This window comes from Drosophila suzukii, chromosome Y (assembly GCF_043229965.1).
Source record: "Drosophila suzukii chromosome Y, CBGP_Dsuzu_IsoJpt1.0, whole genome shotgun sequence".
NCBI classification, from domain to species: Eukaryota; Metazoa; Arthropoda; class Insecta; order Diptera; family Drosophilidae; genus Drosophila; species Drosophila suzukii.
Window position 1 is genome coordinate 1,223,038 of NC_092085.1, and position 25,577 is coordinate 1,248,614.

General features: G+C 42.8%; 5 protein-coding genes and 3 long non-coding RNA genes across 16 annotated transcripts; 5 read left to right on the forward strand and 3 right to left on the reverse strand.

The window, feature by feature from the left end:
- The first annotated feature begins 938 nt into the window (after window positions 1-938).
- Window positions 939-1,945, forward strand: LOC139353680 (uncharacterized). 2 transcript variants are annotated; one of them, XR_011604902.1, is made up of 3 exons: window positions 939-1,290; window positions 1,465-1,753; window positions 1,811-1,945. It is a non-coding gene; the product is annotated as an uncharacterized lncRNA (long non-coding RNA). The 2 variants fall into 2 exon arrangements; XR_011604903.1 differs by having other exon boundaries at window positions 1,465-1,704; window positions 1,827-1,923.
- Window positions 1,946-2,117: 172 nt separating this feature from the next.
- On the forward strand, window positions 2,118-2,734 carry LOC139353679 (uncharacterized). The gene is made up of 3 exons (XR_011604901.1): window positions 2,118-2,273; window positions 2,337-2,501; window positions 2,592-2,734. It is a non-coding gene; the product is annotated as an uncharacterized lncRNA (long non-coding RNA).
- Window positions 2,735-6,059: 3,325 nt separating this feature from the next.
- LOC139353583 (uncharacterized) lies at window positions 6,060-6,773 on the reverse strand. Its single transcript, XM_070997938.1, has one exon. It carries the CDS (start codon window positions 6,771-6,773, stop codon window positions 6,060-6,062), a length of 714 nt encoding a protein of 237 aa, XP_070854039.1.
- A 1,523-nt stretch (window positions 6,774-8,296) lies between these two features.
- Window positions 8,297-9,997, forward strand: LOC139353659 (uncharacterized). 4 transcript variants are annotated; one of them, XM_070998009.1, is made up of 6 exons: window positions 8,297-8,573; window positions 8,748-9,036; window positions 9,094-9,323; window positions 9,394-9,460; window positions 9,620-9,784; window positions 9,875-9,997. In XM_070998009.1, the coding sequence occupies exons 3-5, from the start codon at window positions 9,141-9,143 to the stop codon at window positions 9,655-9,657; spliced, it is 288 nt and encodes a 95-aa protein (XP_070854110.1). In that variant the 5' UTR covers window positions 8,297-8,573; window positions 8,748-9,036; window positions 9,094-9,140; the 3' UTR covers window positions 9,658-9,784; window positions 9,875-9,997. The 4 variants fall into 4 exon arrangements, with proteins under 4 accessions (XP_070854110.1, XP_070854109.1, XP_070854107.1 ...); XM_070998008.1 differs by having other exon boundaries at window positions 8,311-8,573; window positions 9,394-9,556; XM_070998006.1 differs by having other exon boundaries at window positions 8,418-8,573; window positions 9,094-9,460.
- Window positions 9,998-13,313: 3,316 nt separating this feature from the next.
- On the reverse strand, window positions 13,314-14,027 carry LOC139353584 (uncharacterized). The gene has a single exon (XM_070997939.1). It carries the CDS (start codon window positions 14,025-14,027, stop codon window positions 13,314-13,316), a length of 714 nt encoding a protein of 237 aa, XP_070854040.1.
- Window positions 14,028-15,586: 1,559 nt separating this feature from the next.
- On the forward strand, window positions 15,587-16,569 carry LOC139353615 (uncharacterized). Of its 2 annotated transcripts, none has more exons than XR_011604854.1 (3): window positions 15,587-15,746; window positions 15,921-16,209; window positions 16,267-16,569. It is a non-coding gene; the product is annotated as an uncharacterized lncRNA (long non-coding RNA). The 2 variants fall into 2 exon arrangements; XR_011604855.1 differs by having other exon boundaries at window positions 15,921-16,160; window positions 16,283-16,569.
- Window positions 16,570-20,884: 4,315 nt separating this feature from the next.
- LOC139353585 (uncharacterized) lies at window positions 20,885-21,598 on the reverse strand. Its single transcript, XM_070997940.1, has one exon. It carries the CDS (start codon window positions 21,596-21,598, stop codon window positions 20,885-20,887), a length of 714 nt encoding a protein of 237 aa, XP_070854041.1.
- A 1,443-nt stretch (window positions 21,599-23,041) lies between these two features.
- LOC139353650 (uncharacterized) lies at window positions 23,042-24,823 on the forward strand. Of its 4 annotated transcripts, none has more exons than XM_070997998.1 (6): window positions 23,042-23,399; window positions 23,574-23,813; window positions 23,936-24,149; window positions 24,220-24,391; window positions 24,446-24,610; window positions 24,701-24,823. In XM_070997998.1, the coding sequence occupies exons 3-4, from the start codon at window positions 23,967-23,969 to the stop codon at window positions 24,376-24,378; spliced, it is 342 nt and encodes a 113-aa protein (XP_070854099.1). In that variant the 5' UTR covers window positions 23,042-23,399; window positions 23,574-23,813; window positions 23,936-23,966; the 3' UTR covers window positions 24,379-24,391; window positions 24,446-24,610; window positions 24,701-24,823. The 4 variants fall into 4 exon arrangements, with proteins under 4 accessions (XP_070854099.1, XP_070854100.1, XP_070854097.1 ...); XM_070997999.1 differs by having other exon boundaries at window positions 23,050-23,399; window positions 24,220-24,286; XM_070997996.1 differs by having other exon boundaries at window positions 23,051-23,399; window positions 24,220-24,382.
- The last annotated feature ends 754 nt before the right edge of the window (window positions 24,824-25,577 follow it).

A 25,577-nucleotide genomic window follows, 5' to 3' on the forward strand; every position in this document is an offset into this window, starting at 1 on the left:
AAGCAACACATAAAATAGACAAAAAACATTTATATTTATGTATGCTTGCTAAACATACACAATTTTAAGGCACATTCTGTATTTCAAAATATTTGGTTGAATAGCTTTGTTTGAAAGAATTCTATTTGCCGCGGATATTAGATTGCAATTTTTTACGTCCACACACATGCATAAATACATATGTATGTATGTATGTCGTTTTCTGGCTCTAGTGTCAAGGCTTGTCCTAACTACTTTGGTTTAAGAGCATTGGACTGAAAACGGAAAAGTTTTTTTGGGACAATCTATAGGTATTTATTAAGCTAATTCATATTCTTTGAAAGAGATAAATAAAGATGTACAGATCTTTAAAGGTTTTTGCCCGTCAATGGGACAAATGGATAAAGGGTTTATTATTCAATAGAATAAGTTAGCCGCGCACTTTGCTCTCTCTGAGCGCCGGCAGGGCTTTTTCTTTGCCGCTAAGTTCGGCCGGCAACTATTTACATACACACACATTTCGCATTGTCTGGCTCTTACGTCATAGCTTTTTTCTTTGGAGGTTTGTGGGCGTTAGAGTGGGCGTAGCAAAATTTTTTTTTGGTCAATCGATAGGTATAGACAAGATTAATACATTTCAGTTAAAATTTTCTATCTAGCATTAAAACTGTAGGAGTTACATTTTAGGGCGGTTTGTGGGCGTTAGAGTGGGCGTGGCAGTCTACTGAAACAAACTTGCGCTGCGTAAGAAGCTCAGGAATCTGTACGCCAAATCTCAATAGCCTAGCTCTCATAGTTTCCGAGATCTCGGCGTTCATCCGGACAGACGGACGGACGGCTTAAAATCGACTCAATGTTCTGTAGCGGGTAAGCATCCTTCACTGTAAGTGTGTTCAGTTTTCTTGCGTCTAAGCACAGCCTATTCTTTCCAGGTTTCTGTACCATCGTCGTTCGGTTGTTCCAGGGAGTTTCACTTAACTCGATGACTCCTAACCGTAGCATTTCATCGACTTCTGCGAATAGCAGTTGTTGTTTCGCCGGAGACACGGGAAAGAATCTCTCCTTGACGGGTACAGCTCCTTCAACTAACTGGATCGAGTGTTCTTCTACTTTGGTAAGTCATAATCCTTGACTTTCGTAGGTCAGAAAACGTCCTTTTGCTTCTTCCAGTTGCTCAGTCTGTTCGGGGGATAGGATATGTGCCTCTATCGGTTCTCCTTTGGCCATAAATTCGGATTCCACCTGGTGTAAGGATTCTACACCCACCACCTCTGGTGCCAATTCGAATTTTCTCCAGAAATCTATGCCCAGGTACAATTTTTGTTTCAAGGATGGACAAAGGAGTATCGGCAATCGATGTGTTACCCCATTATACGAGATGCTGGGTTGAATCTTCCCCACTACTCGATGCTGTGTACCTCCTGCTGATTTCATTATCGATTGTGATCTCTCTAATTTCAGTCCTAACCTTTCCACTGTTTCTAGGCAACCTTCCCCAAGCAAGCTTACTGATGCCCCGGAATCCAAGAGACCCACGAACTCCAGGTCTTCGATCTTCACCTGTGCGAATGGTCTGTTGTCGCCTTCCACCGCAGCTCTGATGGCCGAACAAATCATCCTTCTTTCTGCCTTCCGCTGCTGACTTCTCCTACGGGCTCTGGCAATTTTTGGCGAAATGTTCCGGTCCGGATCATTTTTCCCAAATATTCGGTTCCTGACCTCTTGGTAATGTGCTTCCCGGACTGCTATCGGTTCACGTTTCGACCATTTAATGGTATGTGCTGGTTTATTTATATTTATCAGAATTTTACTAATTTTATTCTCCTTACAGCTATCCTTATCATTAGGCATGCAATTTGACGAGGCTTTCACTTGTTCATGGCAAACGGATTGGAGCGTGGTTCCTTGTTCTTGCCCAAGCTCCTCACGCCGTTTCCCGTCTGGCATCGAGTACATCTTGGAGTCCTCACACCGGGTAGTCCGCACTTGAAACAGAACACCTTTAAAACCTCCGATTCACACGCGTTGAATGGGTGTCCCACGGTTCCACAATTCCAGCATGTCAGTGGCTGTCGTTCCCTGTTGGTCTCCCAGTGTCTAGCTAATGCCTCCACTTCCTCTTGTTCTCCAGGTACACTCTGTTCTCCGACTGATTCCGGACAAAGCTCATCGATCCTCGGACGATCTTTATACCCTCGGTGAGTTTCGAGGTTGCTGGGATGTCGGGTCCACCGAGTCGCCAATATTCTCTCCGCATCGTGGCATTCATGTCGGAGTTGATCCATATTAGTGATGTATATCGGGTATATAATTCTCGAAATCTGATCCCTAATGTTCATTTTTATTACTTTTATCAGGTCAAAGTCGGAAAACGGCATCTCTAGTCGAGATCTGAGCGCTAGCATGGTCTGGATATACACCTCAATGGTTTCTCCCGGCTTCTGCTTCCGTTCTCGCAGCTCATACTCTCGCTCGAAGTTGGATCGGTGACTCTGGAACTGCTGCTGTAGTGCGTACCTCAGGTAAGTCCACTCTTGCATCTCCGTTGACCTCACGTACATCCAGTACCATTCCTTGGCTTGTCCTTCAACTAACACGTGAAATTCTCTTAGGACCTCCTTCCACGGCACCTGATACGACCTTTGGAGATGTTCGAGGCGGAATATAAACTCTGACACGGGCATGCTTCTGGGACTTCCATCAAAACTGAGCCCCCACTTCCGCAGTTGGCCGACTTTAAACGCAGAATCGCCCACTGCCCCGCTTGACCGACGCTGATCCGGCCCTGGATTGAAGTTGTTGTAAGTCCCACCGTTTCCAGGAGGATGCTCTGGCGGCGTCATGTGAGACCCATTCCATCTCCTTGGTTCCTGCTCCGTCGACCAGGCGGTTTGCCGATACCCTTCCGATGCGTGACGATTCATCTCCTGCTTCTCGGACAGAGCCCCAGATGTTGGCGGCGGGAATCCCATGTGGTGACTTACCCCCGGCAGTATGATTGGCGGAGGTTGTTGTAGCATCCTCGGGTGGAATGGTGGCAACTGACTCGGATTTGCCCGCGGCTGCTCGGCAAGGCCATGAGGTGGCGGCATCGGCGTCCCCGAAGAGGGTATTTGGCCCTGTCCAACTTGTTGTCCTTGGGCCTGGCGAACCTGCGTAGATGCCTGCCATGCTGCTTTTTCCTTTACGAAATCCCTGCGCCACTCCGCCATGCAGTCATTGATGTCCTTCATGAACTGCATCATATCCTGCTGCATCTGCTGTTTAAACATTTCGTACTCCGTCGACATTCCCACCTGGTACGTATGTTGAGCCTGAACCAGTGCCGCATTAACCCCTGATTTTATCTCAGATGGCAAAGACTTTGGTATGGCCCCGGTTCCGCCTACCGCTTGAAGACCACTAGCTTCTCCTGGACTTCCGCTTCCCATTCCTTCAGGATTCTGCTCCCTTAGCGACTTCATGCCTTCGGGTGCCGATATGTTCTCCAATTTCTCCTCTTGATTTGCTTGTGAACGAGTTACTGGCGGAGTCATACCTGCTGGTCCCCTATTCCGGATGAACTCCAAACTTCTCCTCAATTTTCTTCCGATTTGAACTCTATTCCTATCACTATTTGGCATATCCTAGTTCCTTTCTCATGTATATTTGTTTTTCTTATCTCTTTCTTCAAATTTTTCTAATCTGTGGGGGATGAGACGTAGCTATTTACATTATCCACTAACTTTTCTCTCCTTTCCTTCAGTTCCTAATCCGTTCGTGTCAATTTTTCACAAGTATTTAAACGATTTTAATAATTTAATTTACTCCTTATCTTTCAGACTCTACTTGAAACTGGCTGGGCACCGATGTCACACTTTATTCACAGCGTACATGGACCACACCAACTCCAAACATAGACAACCAATTTAGATAAGTTACTACACATTTACTTTACCACAGACAACATATTAAAAAGACAATTGTTTTCTTTTTCTATTTCATATACTGATGAACCTCCTAGCCTGGCTTCGCATGTCCCGCTTTACTCGGTCATGGGTCCACTTCTAATCGGTCTTCTCTCTCTCAACAAGGATTGTGCTTAGCAGAAAGGACCTTTCGGAATTTCACTCACTGGGGCTACGATGGGTTCGACCTTTTAAGCCCGCCCACGGTCCAAACAGCTGGTTTCCGATGTCGCTTTCTATTGACGCACTCTCTGGTGAGTATTTACTTTCTACGTTATGCTTGAAAATTTTTACTTTTATTGATTCCATTTCATTAATTTCTTATATTTTCATTGGGCGCCATTTGTTGTGTCCTGCTTTTCGCGCAGTGTAGATGCCGGCTAGTCAACGAACATCTCAGGGAGGGGAACAACCAACAATGTTGTCTACGCAACAGACGCAACAAAATATACATGAGAGTTCCTCAAGGACTGTCTTGTAATAGCAGTCATGTTTGTAAATTGAATAAAGCAATTTATGGTCTTAAGCAGGGGGCTAGATGTTGGTTTAAAGTGTTTGAAAAGGCTTTAAAAGATATTGGTTTTAAAAAATCCACCTGTAGATAGATGTGTATATATTTTGGATAAAGGGACTATTTTAAAAAATATATATGTTTTGTTATACGTAGATGACTTGGTTATTTGTACAGAAAACATTTTAACAATGAATAAATTTCAATCATATTTAATGAGCAAGTTTCAAATGACAGATTTAATGGAAATTAAGTATTTTATTGGTATTAAAATAGACACAAAAGAAAGTAAAGTGGAATTAAGCCAATCAGCTTATATTAAAAATATTTTATTAAAATTTAAAATGGAGCAATGTAATTCTGTAAATTCACCACTTCCAAGTAAACTGAACTTTGATTTATTAGACTCTGATGAAAGAGACGATTCTCCTTGTCAAAGTTTGATTGGATGCCTTATGTATGTAATGCTATGTACAAGGCCAGATCTCAGTATATCTGTAAATCTTTTGAGTCGGTATAGTCAGAAAAATAATAAAGAGCTTTGGCTATGCTTAAAAAGGGTATTAAGATATCTGAAAGGTACTATTGGTTTTAAGCTAACATTCACTAAAACTGAGAAGAATGACGACTTCTTTGTTGGATATGTAGATTCAGATTGGGGTGGAAGTCAATTGGATAGGAGAAGTACAACAGGATATCTTTTCAAGATGTTTAAAGCAAACGTTCAAAACATATAGACATCAAATATCATTTTTCACGTGAACAAGTTGAAAATAAAGTAATAAAACTTAAGTATATTTCTACAGATCATCAACTGGCGGATATATTAACAAAACCACTCCCAGCTCCACGCTTCGCACAACTAAGACAGCGTCTTGGCTTAACCGATTGATGGATGCAGACGACAATTTTTTTTATATACTTACATAAAAGTTGAAGACATAATTTAATTTATCATTTAAAAGAATAATTTTTTGAAACTATGTTATTGAATTTAAAATCTGTTATATTTTCTAGTTATTAAGTTTGGAAACAGAAGATATTCCTAATTACTTTATAATTTTCAAATTTATAAGATTACTTCCTGAAGTTGCCTTTAATTGTTTGTATGTTAATTTTGCATCACATAATTTTGTCATTTTGAATATTCATTTTTCTTTGTATTAATTTTAAGATTGACCTAATTGGGTTTTACTGGGTTTCCCCAATTCAAGCAACAAATGTTGGGTCAATGTGCACTCCCAGAAATATCTTGTCTTGCCAATTCAAATTTCAAATTTTTTATTAAACTTTAAATTTATAAATCATGAGCATCAGACTTTTGAGGAGGTGTATTGGAATATGACATTACTTCATATCGATAAGAATATCGTATAACCAAAGGAATTCTGCTCACTACTGGTAACACTAATATCGTTTTGGTTCCGATGAGCTGGTTCAGCTCTCACTTATTTCGCATAATTTTGAAGTGACAAGACGTGAAATCTGGATTCTGACGAAATAGTGTGACGCTTCCAGGAAATCACACACACACATAAATAAATTGTGTGTATTCTTATATTTACAAATTAACTTTACCGTGATTCCTGGAGCATTATCACAGGTTTTTGAATAGAATTTTATTATAAGTTAACAACCTCAGTCACGAACACCATCCGCTGAATTAGGGACATGGCGGCGGTTGAAGTCCGACACAACCATCTCGATGGCCTGATCCTGCGGCAAGTCGGGATGCTCAGAACGGTCTCATACAAGTAGTGCACTGACGCCGAGCCCATGCTCTCATTCACGGACGTCAAGACAATGGCGTACTGGGTGCCAAGTGCTGCGAGCTCCTCCAGACTGGAGAGCGGTTCGTTATCATCCATTGCGATCGGCGAGCGAACTTCCGTGCACAGTCCCTTGGCGATGAGGCGATCCCGGATGCGCATAGCACCTCGGAAGCCTTGGAGATCCATGGCTATGATCTCGCAGTCGGCAATCAGATCCTGCCCCGAAGAGTCGGCCTCGGCGACGAGCACATCCTCCCCGAACTGTCTGGAGTCATGTCCGTGTTCCTCGACAGATTGAAAGGTGGCGCTGTGGACAGTCAGGGTTTTGGCCTTGAATCGCGACTGGTGCAGAGCCAGAATAGCTATGTTGGCCTGTCTTTCACTCTCGAACTGAAGAAAACCAAACGTCTCCTCAATTATTGTACCCAAAACTTTTCCATAACGTGCACATAGCTGAGCAAGTTCCTTGCGGCTGCATGGCGGCAGGTTTGCTACGAAGATTCGACTGGTAAGATGGGTTGGTCCCCTGAGCAGCAAATATCCTTCGATCGGCGTATTGGACATGTTGAAAACTTTCACTCGAGCTTGTCAAACGTGAAATAGTTTCCATTGACACGTGCGACTAGAGATTAACCTTTCTCAGTGTTGGAAAATGTTGTTGCGATAGTATCAGATAACGTTGACAACCCTGTACCATACTCACGGTACCAATTATTAACTTTGAAAATTATATTAACACTCTCCTTTTCTTGTGGAACTGGTAACTATTGGTTTTAAAAGGTCGTTCCTTGAGTTATGAAAATGTTTGGTGCATTTTCAATAAAATCGTGCTTGTTAAATAAGTAAGTATTCGTCTGGTGTAGCTTTGAAGGATGAGTACACTTTCTTTTCTTTTAAATATAAAAACAAGGAAGAACGCCATAGCCGAGTACCTCGACTATCAGATACCCGTTACTCAGATAACAAACTTTAAAATAAGTTAGCCGCGCACTTTGTTCTCTCTCCCTTGCTCTCATTTCTCGGCTCTGCTTTTGTTTCAGCCAGCGCCAAGAATGAGAAAGCAACACATAAAATAGACAAAAAACATTTATATTTATGTATGCTTGCTAAACATACACAATTTTAAGGCACATTCTGTATTTCAAAATATTTGGTTGAATAGCTTTGTTTGAAAGAATTCTATTTGCCGCGGATATTAGATTGCAATTTTTTACGTCCACACACATGCATAAATACATATGTATGTATGTATGTCGTTTTCTGGCTCTAGTGTCAAGGCTTGTCCTAACTACTTTGGTTTGAGAGCATTGGACTGAAAACGGAAAAGTTTTTTTGGGACAATCTATAGGTATTTATTAAGCTAATTCATATTCTTTGAAAGAGATAAATAAAGATGTACAGATTTTAAAAGGTTTTTGCCCGTCAATGGGACAAATGGATAAAGGGTTTATTATTCAATAGAATAAGTTAGCCGCGCACTTTGCTCTCTCTGAGCGCCGGCAGGGCTTTTTCTTTGCCGCTAAGTTCGGCCGGCAACTATTTACATACACACACATACACGCGTAAAAACATTTCGCATTGTCTGGCTCTTACGTCATAGCTTTTTTCTTTGGAGGTTTGTGGGCGTTAGAGTGGGCGTAGCAAAATTTTTTTTTGGTCAATCGATAGGTATAGACAAGATTAATACATTTCAGTTAAAATTTTCTATCTAGCATTAAAACTGTAGGAGTTACATTTTAGGGCGGTTTGTGGGCGTTAGAGTGGGCGTGGCAGTCTACTGAAACAAACTTGCGCTGCGTAAGAAGCTCAGGAATCTGTACGCCAAATCTCAATAGCCTAGCTCTCATAGTTTCCGAGATCTCGGCGTTCATCCGGACAGACGGACGGACGGCTTAAAATCGACTCAATGTTCTGTAGCGGGTAAGCATCCTTCACTGTAAGTGTGTTCAGTTTTCTTGCGTCTAAGCACAGCCTATTCTTTCCAGGTTTCTGTACCAGCGTCGTTCGGTTGTTCCAGGGAGTTTCACTTAACTCGATGACTCCTAACCGTAGCATTACATCGACTTCTGCGAATAGCAGTTGTTGTTTCGCCGGAGACACGGGAAAGAATCTCTCCTTGACGGGTACAGCTCCTTCAACTAACTGGATCGAGTGTTCTTCTACTTTGGTAAGTCATAATCCTTGACTTTCGTAGGTCAGAAAACGTCCTTTTGCTTCTTCCAGTTGCTCAGTCTGTTCGGGGGATAGGATATGTGCCTCTATCGGTTCTCCTTTGGCCATAAATTCGGATTCCACCTGGTGTAAGGATTCTACACCCACCACCTCTGGTGCCAATTCGAATTTTCTCCAGAAATCTATGCCCAGGTACAATTTTTGTTTCAAGGATGGACAAAGGAGTATCGGCAATCGATGTGTTACCCCATTATACGAGATGCTGGGTTGAATCTTCCCCACTACTCGATGCTGTGTACCTCCTGCTGATTTCATTATCGATTGTGATCTCTCTAATTTCAGTCCTAACCTTTCCACTGTTTCTAGGCAACCTTCCCCAAGCAAGCTTACTGATGCCCCGGAATCCAAGAGACCCACGAACTCCAGGTCTTCGATCTTCACCTGTGCGAATGGTCTGTTGTCGCCTTCCACCGCAGCTCTGATGGCCGAACAAATCATCCTTCTTTCTGCCTTCCGCTGCTGACTTCTCCTACGGGCTCTGGCAATTTTTGGCGAAATGTTCCGGTCCGGATCATTTTTCCCAAATATTCGGTTCCTGACCTCTTGGTAATGTGCTTCCCGGACTGCTATCGGTTCACGTTTCGACCATTTAATGGTATGTGCTGGTTTATTTATATTTATCAGAATTTTACTAATTTTATTCTCCTTACAGCTATCCTTATCATTAGGCATGCAATTTGACGAGGCTTTCACTTGTTCATGGCAAACGGATTGGAGCGTGGTTCCTTGTTCTTGCCCAAGCTCCTCACGCCGTTTCCCGTCTGGCATCGAGTACATCTTGGAGTCCTCACACCGGGTAGTCCACACTTGAAACAGAACACCTTTAAAACCTCCGATTCACACGCGTTGAATGGGTGTCCCACGGTTCCACAATTCCAGCATGTCAGTGGCTGTCGTTCCCTGTTGGTCTCCCAGTGTCTAGCTAATGCCTCCACTTCCTCTTGTTCTCCAGGTACACTCTCTTCTCCGACTGATTCCGGACAAAGCTCATCGATCCTCGGACGATCTTTATACCCTCGGTGAGTTTCGAGGTTGCTGGGATGTCGGGTCCACCGAGTCGCCAATATTCTCTCCGCATCGTGGCATTCATGTCGGAGTTGATCCATATTAGTGATGTATATCGGGTGTATAATTCTCGAAATCTGATCCCTAATGTTCGTTTTTATTACTTTTATCAGGTCAAAGTCGGAAAACGGCATCTCTAGTCGAGATCTGAGCGCTAGCATGGTCTGGATATACACCTCAATGGTTTCTCCCGGCTTCTGCTTCCGTTCTCGCAGCTCATACTCTCGCTCGAAGTTGGATCGGTGACTCTGGAACTGCTGCTGTAGTGCGTACCTCAGGTAAGTCCACTCTTGCATCTCCGTTGACCTCACGTACATCCAGTACCTTTCCTTGGCTTGTCCTTCAACTAACACGTGAAATTCTCTTAGGACCTCCTTCCACGGCACCTGATACGACCTTTGGAGATGTTCGAGGCGGAATATAAACTCTGACACGGGCATGCTTCTGGGACTTCCATCAAAACTGAGCCCCCACTTCCGCAGTTGGCCGACTTTAAGCGCAGAATCGCCCACTGCCCCGCTTGACCGACGCTGATCCGGCCCTGGATTGAAGTTGTTGTAAGTCCCACCGTTTCCAGGAGGATGCTCTGGCGGCGTCATGTGAGACCCATTCCATCTCCTTGGTTCCTGCTCCGTCGACCAGGCGGTTTGCCGATACCCTTCCGATGCGTGACGATTCATCTCCTGCTTCTCGGACAGAGCCCCAGATGTTGGCGGCGGGAAACCCATGTGGTGACTTACTCCCGGCAGTATGATTGGCGGAGGTTGTTGTAGCATCCTCGGGTGGAATGGTGGCAACTGACTCGGATTTGCCCGCGGCTGCTCGGCAAGGCCATGAGGTGGCGGCATCGGCGTCCCCGAAGAGGGTATTTGGCCCTGTCCAACTTGTTGTCCTTGGGCCTGGCGAACCTGCGTAGATGCCTGCCATGCTGCTTTTTCCTTTACGAAATCCCTGCTCCTTCATGAACTGCATCATATCCTGCTGCATCTGCTGTTTAAACATTTCGTACTCCGTCGACATTCCCACCTGGTACGTATGTTGAGCCTGAACCAGTGCCGCATTAACCCCTGATTTTATCTCAGATGGCAAAGACTTTGGTATGGCCCCGGTTCCGCCTACCGCTTGAAGACCACTAGCTTCTCCTGGACTTCCGCTTCCCATTCCTTCAGGATTCTGCTCCCTTAGCGACTTCATGCCTTCGGGTGCCGATATGTTCTCCAATTTCTCCTCTTGATTTGCTTGTGAACGAGTTACTGGCGGAGTCATACCTGCTGGTCCCCTATTCCGGATGAACTCCAAACTTCTCCTCAATTTTCTTCCGATTTGAACTCTATTCCTATCACTATTTGGCATATCCTAGTTCCTTTCTCATGTATATTTGTTTTTCTTATCTCTTTCTTCAAATTTTTCTAATCTGTGGGGGATGAGACGTAGCTATTTACATTATCCACTAACTTTTCTCTCCTTTCCTTCAGTTCCTAATCCGTTCGTGTCAATTTTTCACAAGTATTTAAACGATTTTAATAATTTAATTTACTCCTTATCTTTCAGACTCTACTTGAAACTGGCTGGGCACCGATGTCACACTTTATTCACAGCGTACATGGAGCACACCAACTCCAAACATAGACAACCAATTTAGATAAGTTACTACACATTTACTTTACCACAGACAACATATTAAAAAGACAATTGTTTTCTTTTTCTATTTCATATACTGATGAACCTCCTAGCCTGGCTTCGCATGTCCCGCTTTACTCGGTCATGGGTCCACTTCTAATCGGTCTTCTCTCTCTCAGCAAGGATTGTGCTTAGCAGAAAGGACCTTTCGGAATTTCACTCACTGGGCTACGATGGGTTCGACCTTTTAAGCCCGCCCACGGTCCAAACAGCTGGTTTCCGATGTCGCTTTCTATTGACGCACTCTCTGGTGAGTATTTACTTTCTACGTTATGCTTGAAAATGTTTACTTTTATTGATTCCATTTCATTAATTTCTTATATTTTCATTGGGCGCCATTTGTTGTGTCCTGCTTTTCGCGCAGTGTAGATGCCGGCTAGTCAACGAACATCTCAGGGAGGGGAACAACCAACAATGTTGTCTACGCAACAGACACAACAAAATATACATGAGAGTTCCTCAAGGACTGTCTTGTAATAGCAGTCATGTTTGTAAATTGAATAAAGCAATTTATGGTCTTAAGCAGGGGGCTAGATGTTGGTTTAAAGTGTTTGAAAAGGCTTTAAAAGATATTGGTTTTAAAAAATCCACCTGTAGATAGATGTGTATATATTTTGGATAAAGGGACTATTTTAAAAAATATATATGTTTTGTTATACGTAGATGACTTGGTTATTTGTACAGAAAACATTTTAACAATGAATAAATTTCAATCATATTTAATGAGCAAGTTTCAAATGACAGATTTAATGGAAATTAAGTATTTTATTGGTATTAAAATAGACACAAAAGAAAGTAAAGTGGAATTAAGCCAATCAGCTTATATTAAAAATATTTTATTAAAATTTAAAATGGAGCAATGTAATTCTGTAAATTCACCACTTCCAAGTAAACTGAACTTTGATTTATTAGACTCTGATGAAAGAGACGATTCTCCTTGTCAAAGTTTGATTGGATGCCTTATGTATGTAATGCTATGTACAAGTCCAGACTCAGTATATCTGTAAATCTTTTGAGTCGGTATAGTCAGAAAAATAATAAAGAGCTTTGGCTATGCTTAGAAAGGGTATTAAGATATCTGAAAGGTACTATTGGTTTTAAGCTAACATTCACTAAAACTGAGAAGATTGTCGACTTCTTTGTTGGATGTGTAGATTCAGATTGGGGTGGAAGTCAATTGGATAGGAGAAGTACAACAGGATATCTTTTCAAGATGTTTAAAGCAAACGTTCAAAACATATAGACATCAAATATCATTTTTCACGTGAACAAGTTGAAAATAAAGTAATAAAACTTGAGTATATTTCTACAGATCATCAACTGGCGGATATATTAACAAAACCACTCCCAGCTCCACGCTTCGCACAACTAAGACAGCGTCTTGGCTTAACCGATTGATGGATGCAGACGACAATTTTTTTATATACTTACATAAAAGTTGAAGACATAATTTAATTTATCATTTAAAAGAATAATTTTTTGAAACTATGTTATTGAATTTAAAATCTGTTATATTTTCTAGTTGTTAAGTTTGGAAACAGAAGATATTCCTAATTACTTTATAATTTTCAAATTTATAAGATTACTTCCTGAAGTTGCCTTTAATTGTTTATATGTTAATTTTGCATCACATAATTTTGTCATTTTGAATATTCATTTTTCTTTGTATTAATTTTAAGATTGACCTAATTGGGTTTTACTGGGTTTCCCCAATTCAAGCAACAAATGTTGGGTCAATGTGCACTCCCAGAAATATCTTGTCTTGCCAATTCAAATTTCAAATTTTTTATTGAACTTTAAATTTATAAATCATGAGCATCAGACTTTTGAGGAGGTGTGTTGGAATATGACATTACTTCATATCGATAAGAATATCGTATAACCAAAGGAATTCTGCTCACTACTGGTAACACTAATATCGTTTTGGTTCCGATGAGCTGGTTCAGCTCTCACTTATTTCGCATAATTTTGAAGTGACAAGACGTGAAATCTGGATTCTGACGAAATAGTGTGACGCTTCCAGGAAATCACACACACACATAAATAAATTGTGTGTATTCTTATATTTACAAATTAACTTTACCGTGATTCCTGGAGCATTATCACAGGTTTTTGAATAGAATTTTATTATAAGTTAACAACCTCAGTCACGAACACCATCCGCTGAATTAAAGACATGGCGGCGGTTGAAGTCCGACACAACCATCTCGATGGCCTGATCCTGCGGCAAGTCGGGATGCTCAGAACGGTCTCATACAAGTAGTGCACTGACGCCGAGCCCATGCTCTCATTCACGGACGTCAAGACAATGGCGTACTGGGTGCCAAGTGCTGCGAGCTCCTCCAGACTGGAGAGCGGTTCGTTATCATCCATTGCGATCGGCGAGCGAACTTCCGTGCACAGTCCCTTGGCGATGAGGCGATCCCGGATGCGCATAGCACCTCGGAAGCCTTGGAGATCCATGGCTATGATCTCGCAGTCGGCAATCAGATCCTGCCCCGAAGAGTCGGCCTCGGCGACGAGCACATCCTCCCCGAACTGTCTGGAGTCATGTCCGTGTTCCTCCACAGATTGAAAGGTGGCGCTGTGGACAGTCAGGGTTTTGGCCTTGAATCGCGACTGGTGCAGAGCCAGAATAGCTATGTTGGCCTGTCTTTCACTCTCGAACTGAAGAAAACCAAACGTCTCCTCAATTATTGTACCCAAAACTTTTCCATAACGTGCACATAGGTGAGCAAGTTCCTTGCGGCTGCATGGCGGCAGGTTTCCTACGAAGATTCGACTGGTAAGATGGGTTGGTCCCCTGAGCAGCAAATATCCTTCGATCGGCGTATTGGACATGTTGAAAACTTTCACTCGAGCTTGTCAAACGTGAAATAGTTTCCATTGACACGTGCGACTAGAGATTAACCTTTCTCAGTGTTGGAAAATGTTGTTGCGATAGTATCAGATAACGTTGACAACCCTGTACCATACTCACGGTACCAATTATTAACTTTGAAAATTATATTAATACTCTCCTTTTCTTGTGGAACTGGTAACTATTGGTTTTAAAAGGTCGTTCCTTGAGTTATGAAAATGTTTGGTGCATTTTCAATAAAATCGTGCTTGTTAAATAAGTAAGTATTCGTCTGGTGTAGCTTTGAAGGATGAGTACACTTTCTTTTCTTTTAAATATAAAAACAAGGAAGAACGCTATAGCCGAGTACCTCGACTATCAGATACCCGTTACTCAGATAACAAACTTTAAAATAAGTTAGCCGCGCACTTTGTTCTCTCTCCCTTGCTCTCATTTCTCGGCTCTGCTTTTGTTTCAGCCAGCGCCAAGAATGAGAAAGCAACACATAAAATAGACAAAAAACATTTATATTTATGTATGCTTGCTAAACATACACAATTTTAAGGCACATTCTGTATTTCAAAATATTTGGTTGAATAGCTTTGTTTGAAAGAATTCTATTTGCCGCGGATATTAGATTGCAACTACTTTGGTTTGAGAGCATTGGACTGAAAACGGAAAAGTTTTTTTGGGACAATCTATAGGTATTTATTAAGCTATTTCATATTCTTTGAAAGAGATAAATAAAGATGTACAGATCTTTAAAGGTTTTTGCCCGTCAATGGGACAAATGGATAAAGGGTTTATTATTCAATAGAATAAGTTAGCCGCGCACTTTGCTCTCTCTGAGCGCCGGCAGGGCTTTTTTCTTTGCCGCTAAGTTCGGCCGGCAACTATTTACATACACACACATACACGCGTAAAAACATTTCGCATTGTCTGGCTCTTACGTCATAGCTTTTTTCTTTGGAGGTTTGTGGGCGTTAGAGTGGGCGTAGCAAAATTTTTTTTTGGTCAATCGATAGGTATAGACAAGATTAATACATTTCAGTTAAAATTTTCTATCTAGCATCAAAACTGTAGGAGTTACATTTTAGGGCGGTTTGTGGGCGTTAGAGTGGGCGTGGCAGTCTACTGAAACAAACTTGCGCTGCGTAAGAAGCTCAGGAATCTGTACGCCAAATCTCAATAGCCTAGCTCTCACAGTTTCCGAGATCTCGGCGTTCATCCGGACAGACGGACGGACGGCTTAAGATCGACTCAATGTTCTGTAGCGGGTAAGCATCCTTCACTGTAAGTGTGTTCAGTTTTCTTGCGTCTAAGCACAGCCTATTCTTTCCAGATTTCTGTACCAGCGTCGTTCGGTTGTTCCAGGGAGTTTCACTTAACTCGATGACTCCTAACCGTAGCATTTCATCGACTTCTGCGAATAGCAGTTGTTGTTTCGCCGGAGACACGGGAAAGAATCTCTCCTTGACGGGTACAGCTCCTTCAACTAACTGGATCGAGTGTTCTTCTACTTCGGTAAGTCATAATCCTTGACTTTCGTAGGTCAGAAAACGTCCTTTTGCTTCTTCCAGTTGCTCAGTCTGTTCGGGGGATAGGATATGTGCCTCTATCGGTTCTCCTTTGGCCATAAATTCGGATTCCACCTGGTGTAAGGATTCTACACCCACCACCTCTGGTGCCAATTCGAATTTTCTCCAGAAATCTATGCCCAGGTACAATTTTTGTTTCAAGGATGGACAAAGGAGTATCGGCAATCGATGTGTTACCCCATTATACGAGATGCTGGGTTGAATCTTCCCCACTACTCGATGCTGTGTACCTCCTGCTGATTTCATTATCGATTGTGATCTCTCTAATTTCAGTCCTAACCTTTCCACTGTTTCTAGGCAACCTTCCCCAAGCAAGCTTACTGATGCCCCGGAATCCAAGAGACCCACGAACTCCAGGTCTTCGATCTTCACCTGTGCGAATGGTCTGTTGTCGCCTTCCACCGCAGCTCTGATGGCCGAACAAATCATCCTTCTTTCTGCCTTCCGCTGCTGACTTCTCCTACGGGCTCTGGCAATTTTTGGCGAAATGTTCCGGTCCGGATCATTTTTCCCAAATATTCGGTTCCTGACCTCTTGGTAATGTGCTTCCCGGACTGCTATCGGTTCACGTTTCGACCATTTAATGGTATGTGCTGGTTTATTTATATTTATCAGAATTTTACTAATTTTATTCTCCTTACAGCTATCCTTATCATTAGGCATGCAATTTGACGAGGCTTTCACTTGTTCATGGCAAACGGATTGGAGCGTGGTTCCTTGTTCTTGCCCAAGCTCCTCACGCCGTTTCCCGTCTGGCATCGAGTACATCTTGGAGTCCTCACACCGGGTAGTCCACACTTGAAACAGAACACCTTTAAAACCTCCGATTCACACGCGTTGAATGGGTGTCCCACGGTTCCACAATTCCAGCATGTCAGTGGCTGTCGTTCCCTGTTGGTCTCCCAGTGTCTAGCTAATGCCTCCACTTCCTCTTGTTCTCCAGGTACACTCTGTTCTCCGACTGATTCCGGACAAAGCTCATCGATCCTCGGACGATCTTTATACCCTCGGTGAGTTTCGAGGTTGCTGGGATGTCGGGTCCACCGAGTCGCCAATATTCTCTCCGCATCGTGGCATTCATGTCGGAGTTGATCCATATTAGTGATGTATATCGGGTATATAATTCTCGAAATCTGATCCCTAATGTTCATTTTTATTACTTTTATCAGGTCAAAGTCGGAAAACGGCATCTCTAGTCGAGATCTGAGCGCTAGCATGGTCTGGATATACACCTCAATGGTTTCTCCCGGCTTCTGCTTCCGTTCTCGCAGCTCATACTCTCGCTCGAAGTTGGATCGGTGACTCTGGAACTGCTGCTGTAGTGCGTACCTCAGGTAAGTCCACTCTTGCATCTCCGTTGACCTCACGTACATCCAGTACCATTCCTTGGCTTGTCCTTCAACTAACACGTGAAATTCTCTTAGGACCTCCTTCCACGGCACCTGATACGACCTTTGAAGATGTTCGAGGCGGAATATAAACTCTGACACGGGCATGCTTCTGGGACTTCCATCAAAACTGAGCCCCCACTTCCGCAGTTGGCCGACTTTAAACGCAGAATCGCCCACTGCCCGCTTGACCGACGCTGATCCGGCCCTGGATTGAAGTTGTTGTAAGTCCCACCGTTTCCAGGAGGATGCTCTGGCGGCGTCATGTGAGACCCATTCCATCTCCTTGGTTCCTGCTCCGTCGACCAGGCGGTTTGCCGATACCCTTCCGATGCGTGACGATTCATCTCCTGCTTCTCGGACAGAGCCCCAGATGTTGGCGGCGGGAAACCCATGTGGTGACTTACCCCCGGCAGTATGATTGGCGGAGGTTGTTGTAGCATCCTCGGGTGGAATGGTGGCAACTGACTCGGATTTGCCCGCGGCTGCTCGGCAAGGCCATGAGGTGGCGGCATCGGCGTCCCCGAAGAGGGTATTTGGCCCTGTCCAACTTGTTGTCCTTGGGCCTGGCGAACCTGCGTAGATGCCTGCCATGCTGCTTTTTCCTTTACGAAATCCCTGCGCCACTCCGCCATGCAGTCATTGATGTCCTTCATGAACTGCATCATATCCTGCTGCATCTGCTGTTTAAACATTTCGTACTCCGTCGACATTCCCACCTGGTACGTATGTTGAGCATGAACCAGTGCCGCATTAACCCCTGATTTTATCTCAGATGGCAAAGACTTTGGTATGGCCCCGGTTCCGCCTACCGCTTGAAGACCACTAGCTTCTCCTGGACTTCCGCTTCCCATTTTTTCAGGATTCTGCTCCCTTAGCGACTTCATGCCTTCGGGTGCCGATATGTTCTCCAATTTCTCCTCTTGATTTGCTTGTGAACGAGTTACTGGCGGAGTCATACCTGCTGGTCCCCTATTCCGGATGAACTCCAAACTTCTCCTCAATTTTCTTCCGATTTGAACTCTATTCCTATCACTATTTGGCATATCCTAGTTCCTTTCTCATGTATATTTGTTTTTCTTATCTCTTTCTTCAAATTTTTCTAATCTGTGGGGGATGAGACGTAGCTATTTACATTATCCACTAACTTTTCTCTCCTTTCCTTCAGTTCCTAATCCGTTCGTGTCAATTTTTCACAAGTATTTAAACGATTTTAATAATTTAATTTACTCCTTATCTTTCAGACTCTACTTGAAACTGGCTGGGCACCGATGTCACACTTTATTCACAGCGTACATGGACCACACCAACTCCAAACATAGACAACCAATTTAGATAAGTTACTACACATTTACTTTATCACAGACAACATAATTAGGGTATTCAATTGCGTTGCAATCGTTTGAAAAGTGTAAAAGTGTAAGCAGTTCCAACAACAATTTCCATACAAAATAGTTTTCAAGGCCTACAACACCCCAGCCTATGTATACAAATCTGTTGTACTTGTGTAGAAATAGGGGGTTAATAATGGGTAGGAATTTTATCTAAAATACTAAAAATATACTGAAAAGTTGGGTTTTAATGACAGAAAATATCATAGCCTTCTTTTCACAAAAATTTAAAAGTTGGCGTTATTTTGTACGTCAATTTCCTGCAACGATATTTAAAAATAGAGGGCGTTCACAATTCTCGTCTGGCAAACTTACAAAGTTTACACTTTTGCAACGCAATTGAATACCCTAATTAAAAAGACAATTGTTTTCTTTTTCTATTTCATATACTGATGAACCTCCTAGCCTGGCTTCGCATGTCCCGCTTTACTCGGTCATGGGTCCACTTCTAATCGGTCTTCTCTCTCTCAGCAAGGATTGTGCTTAGCAGAAAGGACCTTTCGGAATTTCACTCACTGGGGCTACGATGGGTTCGACCTTTTAAACCCGTCCACGGTCCAAACAGCTGGTTTCCGATGTCGCTTTCTATTGACGCACTCTCTGGTGAGTATTTACTTTCTACGTTATGCTTGAAAATTTTTACTTTTATTGATTCCATTTCATTAATTTCTTATATTTTCTTTGGGCGCCATTTGTTGTGTCCTGCTTTTCGCGCAGTGTAGATGCCGGCTAGTCAACGAACATCTCAGGGAGGGGAACAACCAACAATGTTGTCTACGCAACAGACACAACAAAATACACATGAGAGTTCCTCAAGGACTGTCTTGTAATAGCAGTCATGTTTGTAAATTGAATAAAGCAATTTATGGTCTTAAGCAGGGGGCTAGATGTTGGTTTAAAGTGTTTGAAAAGGCTTTAAAAGATATTGGTTTTAAAAAATCCACCTGTAGATAGATGTGTATATATTTTGGATAAAGGGACTATTTTAAAAAATATATATGTTTTGTTATACGTAGATGACTTGGTTATTTGTACAGAAAACATTTTAACAATGAATAAATTTCAATCATATTTAATGAGCAAGTTTCAAATGACAGATTTAATGGAAATTAAGTATTTTATTGGTATTAAAATAGACACAAAAGAAAGTAAAGTGGAATTAAGCCAATCAGCTTATATTAAAAATATTTTATTAAAATTTAAAATGGAGCAATGTAATTCTGTAAATTCACCACTTCCAAGTAAACTGAACTTTGATTTATTAGACTCTGATGAAAGAGACGATTCTCCTTGTCAAAGTTTGATTGGATGCCTTATGTATGTAATGCTATGTACAAGGCCAGATCTCAGTATATCTGTAAATCTTTTGAGTCGGTATAGTCAGAAAAATAATAAAGAGCTTTGGCTATGCTTAAAAAGGGTATTAAGATATCTGAAAGGTACTATTGGTTTTAAGCTAACATTCACTAAAACTGAGAAGAATGACGACTTCTTTGTTGGATATGTAGATTCAGATTGGGGTGGAAGTCAATTGGATAGGAGAAGTACAACAGGATATCTTTTCAAGATGTTTAAAGCAAACGTTCAAAACATATAGACATCAAATATCATTTTTCACGTGAACAAGTTGAAAATAAAGTAATAAAACTTGAGTATATTTCTATAGATCATCAACTGGCGGATATATTAACAAAACCACTCCCAGCTCCACGCTTCGCACAACTAAGACAGCGTCTTGGCTTAACCGATTGATGGATGCAGACGACAATTTTTTTTATATACTTACATAAAAGTTGAAGACATAATTTAATTTATCATTTAAAAGAATAATTTTTTGAAACTATGTTATTGAATTTAAAATCTGTTATATTTTCTAGTTATTAAGTTTGGAAACAGAAGATATTCCTAATTACTTTATAATTTTCAAATTTATAAGATTACTTCCTGAAGTTGCCTTTAATTGTTTGTATGTTAATTTTGCATCACATAATTTTGTCATTTTGAATATTCATTTTTCTTTGTATTAATTTTAAGATTGACCTAATTGGGTTTTACTGGGTTTCCCCAATTCAAGCAACAAATGTTGGGTCAATGTGCACTCCCAGAAATATCTTGTCTTGCCAATTCAAATTTCAAATTTTTTATTAAACTTTAAATTTATAAATCATGAGCATCAGACTTTTGAGGAGGTGTGTTGGAATATGACATTACTTCATATCGATAAGAATATCGTATAACCAAAGGAATTCTGCTCACTACTGGTAACACTAATATCGTTTTGGTTCCGATGAGCTGGTTCAGCTCTCACTTATTTCGCATAATTTTGAAGTGACAAGACGTGAAATCTGGATTCTGACGAAATAGTGTGACGCTTCCAGGAAATCACACACACACATAAATAAATTGTGTGTATTCTTATATTTACAAATTAACTTTACCGTGATTCCTGGAGCATTATCACAGGTTTTTGAATAGAATTTTATTATAAGTTAACAACCTCAGTCACGAACACCATCCGCTGAATTAAAGACATGGCGGCGGTTGAAGTCCGACACAACCATCTCGATGGCCTGATCCTGCGGCAAGTCGGGATGCTCAGAACGGTCTCATACAAGTAGTGCACTGACGCCGAGCCCATGCTCTCATTCACGGACGTCAAGACAATGGCGTACTGGGTGCCAAGTGCTGCGAGCTCCTCCAGACTGGAGAGCGGTTCGTTATCATCCATTGCGATCGGCGAGCGAACTTCCGTGCACAGTCCCTTGGCGATGAGGCGATCCCGGATGCGCATAGCACCTCGGAAGCCTTGGAGATCCATGGCTATGATCTCGCAGTCGGCAATCAGATCCTGCCCCGAAGAGTCGGCCTCGGCGACGAGCACATCCTCCCCGAACTGTCTGGAGTCATGTCCGTGTTCCTCCACAGATTGAAAGGTGGCGCTGTGGACAGTCAGGGTTTTGGCCTTGAATCGCGACTGGTGCAGAGCCAGAATAGCTATGTTGGCCTGTCTTTCACTCTCGAACTGAAGAAAACCAAACGTCTCCTCAATTATTGTACCCAAAACTTTTCCATAACGTGCACATAGCTGAGCAAGTTCCTTGCGGCTGCATGGCGGCAGGTTTCCTACGAAGATTCGACTGGTAAGATGGGTTGGTCCCCTGAGCAGCAAATATCCTTCGATCGGCGTATTGGACATGTTGAAAACTTTCACTCGAGCTTGTCAAACGTGAAATAGTTTCCATTGACACGTGCGACTAGAGATTAACCTTTCTCAGTGTTGGAAAATGTTGTTGCGATAGTACCAGATAACGTTGACAACCCTGTACCATACTCACGGTACCAATTATTAACTTTGAAAATTATATTAATACTCTCTTTTTCTTGTGGAACTGGTAACTATTGGTTTTAAAAGGTCGTTCCTTGAGTTATGAAAATGTTTGGTGCATTTTCAATAAAATCGTGCTTGTTAAATAAGTAAGTATTCGTCTGGTGTAGCTTTGAAGGATGAGTACACTTTCTTTTCTTTTAAATATAAAAACAAGGAAGAACGCTATAGCCGAGTACCTCGACTATCAGATACCCGTTACTCAGATAACAAACTTTAAAATAAGTTAGCCGCGCACTTTGTTCTCTCTCCCTTGCTCTCATTTCTCGGCTCTGCTTTTGTTTCAGCCAGCGCCAAGAATGAGAAAGCAACACATAAAATAGACAAAAAACATTTATATTTATGTATGCTTGCTAAACATACACAATTTTAAGGCACATTCTGTATTTCAAAATATTTGGTTGAATAGCTTTGTTTGAAAGAATTCTATTTGCCGCGGATATTAGATTGCAATTTTTTACGTCCACACACATGCATAAATACATATGTATGTATGTATGTCGTTTTCTGGCTCTAGTGTCAAGGCTTGTCTTAACTACTTTGGTTTGAGAGCATTGGACTGAAAACGGAAAAGTTTTTTTGGGACAATCTATAGGTATTTATTAAGCTAATTCATATTCTTTGAAAGAGGTAAATAAAGATGTACAGATCTTTAAAGGTTTTTGCCCGTCAATGGGACAAATGGATAAAGGGTTTATTATTCAATAGAATAAGTTAGCCGCGCACTTTGCTCTCTCTGAGCGCCGGCAGGGCTTTTTTCTTTGCCGCTAAGTTCGGCCGGCAACTATTTACATACACACACATACACGCGTAAAAACATTTCGCATTGTCTGGCTCTTACGTCATAGCTTTTTTCTTTGGAGGTTTGTGGGCGTTAGAGTGGGCGTAGCAAAATTTTTTTTTGGTCAATCGATAGGTATAGACAAGATTAATACATTTCAGTTAAAATTTTCTATCTAGCATCAAAACTGTAGGAGTTACATTTTAGGGCGGTTTGTGGGCGTTAGAGTGGGCGTGGCAGTCTACTGAAACAAACTTGCGCTGCGTAAGAAGCTCAGGAATCTGTACGCCAAATCTCAATAGCCTAGCTCTCATAGTTTCCGAGATCTCGGCGTTCATCCGGACAGACGGACGGACGGCTTAAAATCGACTCAATGTTCTGTAGCGGGTAAGCATCCTTCACTGTAAGTGTGTTCAGTTTTCTTGCGTCTAAGCACAGCCTATTCTTTCCAGGTTTCTGTACCAGCGTCGTTCGGTTGTTCCAGGGAGTTTCACTTAACTCGATGACTCCTAACCGTAGCATTTCATCGACTTCTGCGAATAGCAGTTGTTGTTTCGCCGGAGACACGGGAAAGAATCTCTCCTTGACGGGTACAGCTCCTTCAACTAACTGGATCGAGTGTTCTTCTACTTTGGTAAGTCATAATCCTTGACTTTCGTAGGTCAGAAAACGTCCTTTTGCTTCTTCCAGTTGCTCAGTCTGTTCGGGGGATAGGATATGTGCCTCTATCGGTTCTCCTTTGGCCATAAATTCGGATTCCACCTGGTGTAAGGATTCTACACCCACCACCTCTGGTGCCAATTCGAATTTTCTCCAGAAATCTATGCCCAGGTACAATTTTTGTTTCAAGGATGGACAAAGGAGTATCGGCAATCGATGTGTTACCTCATTATACGAGATGCTGGGTTGAATCTTCCCCACTACTCGATGCTGTGTACCTCCTGCTGATTTCATTATCGATTGTGATCTCTCTAATTTCAGTCCTAACCTTTCCACTGTTTCTAGGCAACCTTCCCCAAGCAAGCTTACTGATGCCCCGGAATCCAAGAGACCCACGAACTCCAGGTCTTCGATCTTCACCTGTGCGAATGGTCTGTTGTCGCCTTCCACCGCAGCTCTGATGGCCGAACAAATCATCCTTCTTTCTGCCTTCCGCTGCTGACTTCTCCTACGGGCTCTGGCAATTTTTGGCGAAATGTTCCGGTCCGGATCATTTTTCCCAAATATTCGGTTCCTGACCTCTTGGTAATGTGCTTCCCGGACTGCTATCGGTTCACGTTTCGACCATTTAATGGTATGTGCTGGTTTATTTATATTTATCAGAATTTTACTAATTTTATTCTCCTTACAGCTATTCTTATCATTAGGCATGCAATTTGACGAGGCTTTCACTTGTTCATGGCAAACGGATTGGAGCGTGGTTCCTTGTTCTTGCCCAAGCTCCTCACGCCGTTTCCCGTCTGGCATCGAGTACATCTTGGAGTCCTCACACCGGGTAGTCCACACTTGAAACAGAACACCTTTAAAACCTCCGATTCACACGCGTTGAATGGGTGTCCCACGGTTCCACAATTCCAGCATGTCAGTGGCTGTCGTTCCCTGTTGGTCTCCCAGTGTCTAACTAATGCCTCCACTTCCTCTTGTTCTCCAGGTACACTCTCTTCTCCGACTGATTCCGGACAAAGCTCATCGATCCTCGGACGATCTTTATACCCTCGGTGAGTTTCGAGGTTGCTGGGATGTCGGGTCCACCGAGTCGCCAATATTCTCTCCGCATCGTGGCATTCATGTCGGAGTTGATCCATATTAGTGATGTATATCGGGTATATAATTCTCGAAATCTGATCCCTAATGTTCATTTTTATTACTTTTATTAGGTCAAAGTCGGAAAACGGCATCTCTAGTCGAGATCTGAGCGCTAGCATGGTCTGGATATACACCTCGATCGTTTCTCCCGGCTTCTGCTTCCGTTCTCGCAGCTCATACTCTCGCTCGAAGTTGGATCGGTGACTCTGGAACTGCTGCTGTAGTGCGTACCTCAGGTAAGTCCACTCTTGCATCTCCGTTGACCTCACGTACATCCAGTACCATTCCTTGGCTTGTCCTTCAACTAACACGTGAAATTCTCTTAGGACCTCCTTCCACGGCACCTGATACGACCTTTGGAGATGTTCGAGGCGGAATATAAAATCTGACACGGGCATGCTTCTGGGACTTCCATCAAAACTGAGCCCCCACTTCCGCAGTTGGCCGACTTTAAACGCAGAATCGCCCACTGCCCCGCTTGACCGACGCTGATCCGGCCCTGGATTGAAGTTGTTGTAAGTCCCACCGTTTCCAGGAGGATGCTCTGGCGGCGTCATGTGAGACCCATTCCATCTCCTTGGTTCCTGCTCCGTCGACCAGGCGGTTTGCCGATACCCTTCCGATGCGTGACGATTCATCTCCTGCTTCTCGGACAGAGCCCCAGATGTTGGCGGCGGGAAACCCATGTGGTGACTTACCCCCGGCAGTATGATTGGCGGAGGTTGTTGTAGCATCCTCGGGTGGAATGGTGGCAACTGACTCGGATTTGCCCGCGGCTGCTCGGCAAGGCCATGAGGTGGCGGCATCGGCGTCCCCGAAGAGGGTATTTGGCCCTGTCCAACTTGTTGTCCTTGGGCCTGGCGAACCTGCGTAGATGCCTGCCATGCTGCTTTTTCCTTTACGAAATCCCTGCGCCACTCCGCCATGCAGTCATTGATGTCCTTCATGAACTGCATCATATCCTGCTGCATCTGCTGTTTAAACATTTCGTACTCCGTCGACATTCCCACCTGGTACGTATGTTGAGCCTGAACCAGTGCCGCATTAACCCCTGATTTTATCTCAGATGGCAAAGACTTTGGTATGGCCCCGGTTCCGCCTACCGCTTGAAGACCACTAGCTTCTCCTGGACTTCCGCTTCCCATTCCTTCAGGATTCTGCTCCCTTAGCGACTTCATGCCTTCGGGTGCCGATATGTTCTCC